This window comes from Arachis ipaensis, chromosome B01, assembly GCF_000816755.2.
Source record: "Arachis ipaensis cultivar K30076 chromosome B01, Araip1.1, whole genome shotgun sequence".
Lineage (NCBI taxonomy): Eukaryota > Viridiplantae > Streptophyta > Magnoliopsida > Fabales > Fabaceae > Arachis > Arachis ipaensis.
The window spans coordinates 136,113,508-136,120,070 of NC_029785.2; the positions used below are offsets into that span (position 1 = coordinate 136,113,508).

The following is a 6,563-nucleotide window of genomic DNA, read 5'->3' on the forward strand; positions in this document are numbered from 1 at the left end:
AAATAAAAAATTAATCACTATTAATTTTATAAATTTTATAAAATATGTGTCTCATTATCTTAATTTAAAAATATTTTTTTATTTTACCAATTTCACTTTAAAAATTTTTGATCCGATATATATACCTTTTTGTTATTTTTTCCTTTGTGTCCAAATAAAATAAAATTTCCGGTTGTGATGGTGACATATTTCGTGTATCTAACAGATTAAAATGATTGGCGCAAAAATAATAAAATTTGTGTAATATTCTTTGTATAGCAATTCAGTAGTATTGCATTTAAAGTTTAAACCTAATCATGCTAAAATATGAATAAAAGACTAATAAGTTCATTCAACCCTTCAACCTCATGAATTCATAACAAGTAAGTTTAAATTATAGAAGCTGATCAGATAAGTAATAAAGAAGAATGAAATAAAGCATATTCTCGTTTCAGGCCACCCAACATTCGAGGGAAAAAGAGGTTGGTAAGTGAAGTGTGACTAGGATGCATTTTAGGTGCAAATGGCCGTATTCTTCTTAAACATATCTTTTAGGAGAATATTAGGGGATATTATTTTTAATTTAGAAATTAGTTAATATATGACTCAAACGCAAGCAATATATAAATTATATTAATATTTATAGTCTATTTTGTGTACGAAGCCACCTAAAAAAGAAGGAAACATTGCCTTTATCATAATGGCATTACTATAGCCAGCTAAATCACAAGTCAAAACTACCAATGAAACTGAAAATATTCATATAGAATGTTGTGCGGTAAGAAAATAAATAAAATTCATAAGTATTATCTATTATGTGGTTGCACCAAACTATATAATATAAGAGTAAATTACTAAATTAAAGTTTGGGCATTTTTTTAATTTTGATATGGAGTAAGTAATGGTATATGACATAGTTATGGGAATATAGGGTGTTTTATCAGACTGTGATGACTGTTTTTTAAATTTTTTAAACACAAATCGAATGGTCGGATTTGTATACTCTGAATTTTTTTAATTTTTTTAAACACAGTCCGATTTGTGTACTCCTACAATTTTAAAAAATATCAGAAATTACAATGTTAAAATATATCACTTATTTTACTTCCATATCAAAATTTTTTAACCACATTTAGAACCGAAAGAGAGAAAAAAAAAAGAAAAAAAAAAAAGAAATTGCTTTCCTAGTCCCTCCAACCTTCCCCAAAAACTCCCTGAAGCCGCTACCCAATAAGAACTTGACACGTCAAATAATATTATTGGTTTTGATCGGATCTTACACGTGGCAGATAGATCGAGGCGGCTTACTGTGGAGGCTTCCACAGGTGATGACACCCAACCGGTTATGCATAGACAGTGCCCGGAATAAAAAGGAGACAGGGGTCGCTTAAACGTCTTTCTCTCTCTTTTCCCTCTGTGAAGGTTTCTTTCTCTCTCTTCTTTCTTCGCTTTGCTTCGCCATAACTTCGAAGAGAGAGAGAGAGAGAAGGAACCTAATCTACGAGCGAATCTACCTACCTAACTGCTTGTGTTGTTTATTTTCACCGGATATAGCTTTCCTTTGCGCTTGGAAGGATTTAAGCTTCGTTTTCTTCCTTCTGAGGGTGGATTGATTTGGTTTTCGTGGAGGGTTTTGTGTTGTGTTGTTTCTGAAGATGTTGGTAGCTAATAGTTTCGATCTATGGCGAAAGGACGCCTTCTTCTCTGCAGCTGAAGAGGTGCAGGAATCAGCTGATATGTACGTTCCTAACCTCCGATTCCATTTAAAAAAAAAAAAAAATCCTTTTTTTAATATTTATTTTGTTGCGTGTGATGGTGTTTTTGTTGTTTCTGATTGATTCAATCACGAGACTCGTTGAATTTTATGTTAAATAACGTCCATGGAGCTGGTTTCTTATATTGTTAATCATATACCAGTATCTAGCTTGAGTAATTGTGCATTTAAAATGATGTGCATAGCAACATGCCATAGATTCACATATTCTAATTAGTTTTCCCCCAGCATCAGCATGCTATGTTCTTTGTTGGAAACTCCTTTTAGAAGTATATCGGAGTATGTAATTTCTGTTATTCGTGAATTTCATTTTTCTCTACTCCTTTGCAGAATGGAATCTACATATAGGGCATGGTTAAGAGAGAAGAGAGAAAGATCAACACCTGAGGAATTTTATGAACTGAGTAGAGAGCTGCAAACTACTTTGGGTACTGCAAAATGGCAGGTTTGTCAATAATCTTTTGTTTATTATCATTAATTTTGAGTTCCTCTTCATCCCTAACCTACTTGAATATATATGTTTGCACTAAAAAGTATTTAATTATCTTATTATAGATTCTCTATTTTTCAACTCTCTTCCTTTATTTTCTGGAATCTTTCTTCCTAATTTTCCTTTTGTTGAACATGCCGAGATAGTTGGAAGAATTTGAGAAAGCTGTCCAGCTAAGCTACCGACATGGTGACGACACTACAACCACCAGGCATAGGCAGTTTATTTATGCCATTGAAAGCCAAATTTCACAGGTTGAAACAGCGCTGAGGGAATCTTACTCTGAGGAAGGTAAGCAACCGCTTCGGTGGGTAAACCTTGATGAAGAAGAGAGAGATGATTTGGCTGCATTTCTATCCGGAACTTCTCAGACCATACAAAACAATAAGGATGAATGCCTACAGGGTACATCTTCCTCGAAAAGCTCATTTTTGGAGAGACAAGGCAACATTGAAGATAAGAATCTAAATGCAAATGCTGCTGCCTTCAAGTGGGATATCATTGATAGTGAAAAGGCTTCGAAGGATGTTATTGCTGTTAAGAGAGATGCAGATTATGCAATAGAAATAAAAACAGATGCTGTTTCTAGAGATAGTGATGACATAGTTTCTCAGACAGATAGAACAAGTAGTACAAGGAAGACATGGAGTTCACCAGGATATGGTGCTTTGAAAATTGTAATTGCCAATGAAGATGTACAGAGAACTAAACCTGCATGGACCGTCGATGCAGCTCCGAAAGGGAGAGGATTCAGATCTCTCTTCTGGAAACAAAAATGTGAAGAACCTCAGGCCATGCGGACAGGTCTTAGGTTCAATCAGGTTAGATGAATAATGTTCTAAGAAATAGATGCATGTAAAATAAAATTTGAATTTTATTCAATCACTCAATGTCTATGATGCTGTGTTTATGCTCTTCAATTTTGAAACATGTTCACAAATTGATATTTATGATTTCCTCGTAGATGCTAATGAGTTTTTTGTTTACCCTGCAGCTTTTTGGGCGTATTGGTTTGAGTCACAGACAATTTCAAAGTCCCCTGCAACTTCGACAAGGTTGTTCTGTTCAAGTTAAACTTGCTCTATTGTTGACCATTTTTCTCATTGGTAAGCTTTTCAACGTCCAGGTCCTAAAAACTTTCATCTGCATGACATTTGTCTCTACTTTTTTCTTCTATTAGCTTTATTCACATATCCTTGTTAAAAATGTTGTATTAAATTAGGAGTCCATATTTTTTCTGTAAACGGGTGATGAGTTATGGTTGAGTAATAAACCTTTTTTAGAAGATCATGAAACTTTTTATTTGTAGAATCTTGATTATGATGATCAATAGTGAACACATTTAACACAAATATATTGTTATATATAGTAGCAACATAAGGTATTAAATAGCTGGTTGAGTTTTTCACAAGATATTCACACTTTCTGTACTCCTATCTTTTTTCTGGCACAAGATTAATCATTTTAGTCTTTTTGCCTGTGTTAGACCTCTATGCTAAAGATTTTGCTATCTTAGTTTCTATATTAAACCATGCTGCTAATCAATGGTATTTTCTTTTCCTACACTGCAGTTCCCTTTGTGCTTTATTCAAGTTGAGTTAAACAGCTGCTTCAAGCAACCAGTTCAAGAGGTAATTTTACAATCTTGAACTTGTGTTTCAGTTATATATAACATCTGAAATATTTCAAGTAGACAAACATGAGTTTGTTGTGAGTTAGTACATAGTACATACTTAACATAAACTTGGCTGGAGACAATGAATGCTGCCATTTCCTGCTTCATCAGATGGTTCATTGTCATTTAGCAAGATATTTAATTCACATGTGAATTTTTCCACAAGTAACACGTGCAGACAGCTTTCATGTTTCTTTCCGCCCAAACATAGCATCTATGCTTCATTTCAAAGAAAATTCTTACTTCTGATTTTTACAAAATTGAAATGTTATAATCAGCTGATAATGCAGCGCAGTGATAATGCATGGAAATTAAAACGATATTATTTGATTATTCTTTTTTCTTGTTATGCTTTGTAATTGGGGAGTTTCATTACATGAATGGATTGTTTTTGGCATTTGTTGCAGGGCTTTACTCGTCCTCATGAATCATAAGGAGGGTCACTATTGTCTGTCGGCCCAGTTTGATAAGATAATTGTCCCGAGACAAAATAGTAATACAGAGAATATGTGGGATTCAATAAGCCAATTAGCCAAGTCTGTTCAATGGGGCAGCAGAGTCAGTGTAGTCTTCTCCTGTTTTGTGGTTGTTGAGTTGAGATTAAACCAACCAATGTGTGGATACTCATAGGATAAGGATAACAAAACTCCATGCTACATGGATTAGAGGAGTTCCTACTAAATCATATCGTATCAAATGTATATACATTCATCTTATATTTAATGCAAGTTCCACACTGTTTCTCCCTCCCACTTATACTTACTTTCGGGTGCAACTTATATTTATTTAATTTGACTCTAGCTATCACGAGAAGTCTATGAAAATTTATCATTGGTAGCAGCATAGAGATACAGATACTAAACATTTATAATGTTACGTCTACTTTGGTACATGTTTAATATATGCCCAAGTTGCTTAGCTGTTTGTACGCAATCTAATAAATGAAAAGGATAACCAAGTTGGGTTGGTCTAGTGGTTAGCTCACTAGTCCGCTTAAGCAAGTGTGGGGGTTCGAATTCCGCCTTGTGCATGCAGTAACTCATTGGCCAGCGGCAAACCCTTAAATGGAGCTCAGTACCGCGACGGATTAGTCCTTGACCTGTCGGGTTGGGGGATACCGTGGGAAACCAAAAAAAATAAATAAATAAATAAATGAAAAGGATTTGAGGGGCTTGTAATTTGTAACAATGTTAATTTATGAATATAAAAGTGTTTAGCTCACTGGTGTTGATAACAATCAAGGTTTGAGATCATGAAATATGTTTTGTTGAAGAACAAATGAAACATCAAAATTCATTCCAAAAAGGACAAATTAAGCATCGTTGTAGGAAGAACTGATAATTCATTCATAATTATACTCGAGACTATGGCTGAACTTTATCCCTAACTTATAAATCGACGAAACTACAATATGATATACAGCAAAGCAAAATAATTAGACTCTCGGTGATGATTAGATGTTATCTAAACACGGTATAACTATCATTAGAATAGCAAATTGCATAATACAGTATATAACTAGCAAAGAAAAATGAGCCATTGGATGAAATCTCACATCAATCTTACACCATTAAAACCATAATTGATGGCTATTTGATGGCTACAAATCACAAAAGTTGTTGGCTCCTACCATTCCTCAAATAATAATAGCAGCTACAAATGGAATGGTGCTGTTCACTACAAACAAGATATGGGCCTGTCTATGGACTATTCGGCCCAATAAGTTGAGCAAAAAGAAGAAGAAATGCTGTAGATTTCCGAAGCGAGTCTCAGCTGTTCTGAAACGCAGTTCTTCACCTCTTCAACTTCCAAGCGACAATTCTCAAATCAAGAATGCCAAACGTTCCTTCAACCTCGATCAGAACCCTATCGACTCTACAATCCAATTAAGCTAGAGTAATGCTAATCGAATACTACACAAGTTCCCATTTCTGCAATTGCCAAAACCTGGATCTCTAAACCCAACCCTAACAGATCCAAATCCGTTATAACGGCCGATGTCTTGCTTGGCGCTCTCTCTACAACCGGCAAACGGATCTGACATCCTCCTCCAGACGCGCGAGTGGTTCCCACCCTCACGCGCCCTCGGTGCACTCTCCGCCTTCCGTCACACACGCCACGCTTTCGCCGCCAGCGCAAAGAACCCCAATGCCGTCCCCGATGACGCCTACGCAGCAGAGTCCATCGGCGATGACCCCCTCGCCGCGTCCAGTGGCCAGGTCATCGTCGGCGTCGAGAGTCGCTACCGAATCGTGTATCGCCTGGTCAACGGAATTTACGTCCTTGGAATAACCGTCGCCGACCATGATAACTCCGTTAACGTCTTCGAGTGCATTCACATCGTCAACCAGGCCGTCAGCGTCGTCGTCACCGCCTGTCGTGGCGTCGACGTCACGCCGGAGAAGCTCAGCCGCAAGTACGCTGAGATCTACATGGCTCTGGATATCGTCCTCCGCGGCGTCAGCAACATCCGCCTCGCCGCCATGCTCGCCACCCTGCACGGCGAATCTATTGCCAAGATGGTCCACTCTGCCGTTGACACTGAGAACAAGATCCGCGGAGCCGACACCTGGTCAGCCGTCGAGATCCACTCGCTCGAGCAACAGGCCGCGATCGATGCCTTCTCTGGCACCCGATTTGAGCTT

The 6,563-nt window shown here is 37.1% G+C and overlaps 2 protein-coding genes across 2 annotated transcripts; both read left to right on the forward strand.

The window, feature by feature from the left end:
• LOC107642348 lies at window positions 1,452-4,674 on the forward strand (the record flags this gene model as incomplete). The annotated part of the gene is given in 6 exon segments (XM_016345677.2): window positions 1,452-1,717; window positions 2,084-2,198; window positions 2,390-3,064; window positions 3,238-3,349; window positions 3,815-3,874; window positions 4,326-4,674. Coding segments are annotated over 5 exon segments (1,011 nt in total). The 3' UTR covers window positions 3,841-3,874; window positions 4,326-4,674.
• On the forward strand, window positions 5,669-6,563 carry LOC107615682 (the record flags this gene model as incomplete). The annotated part of the gene is given in 1 exon segment (XM_021106804.1): window positions 5,669-6,563. A coding segment is annotated over 1 exon segment (648 nt), but the record flags the coding sequence as incomplete, so codon positions are not given.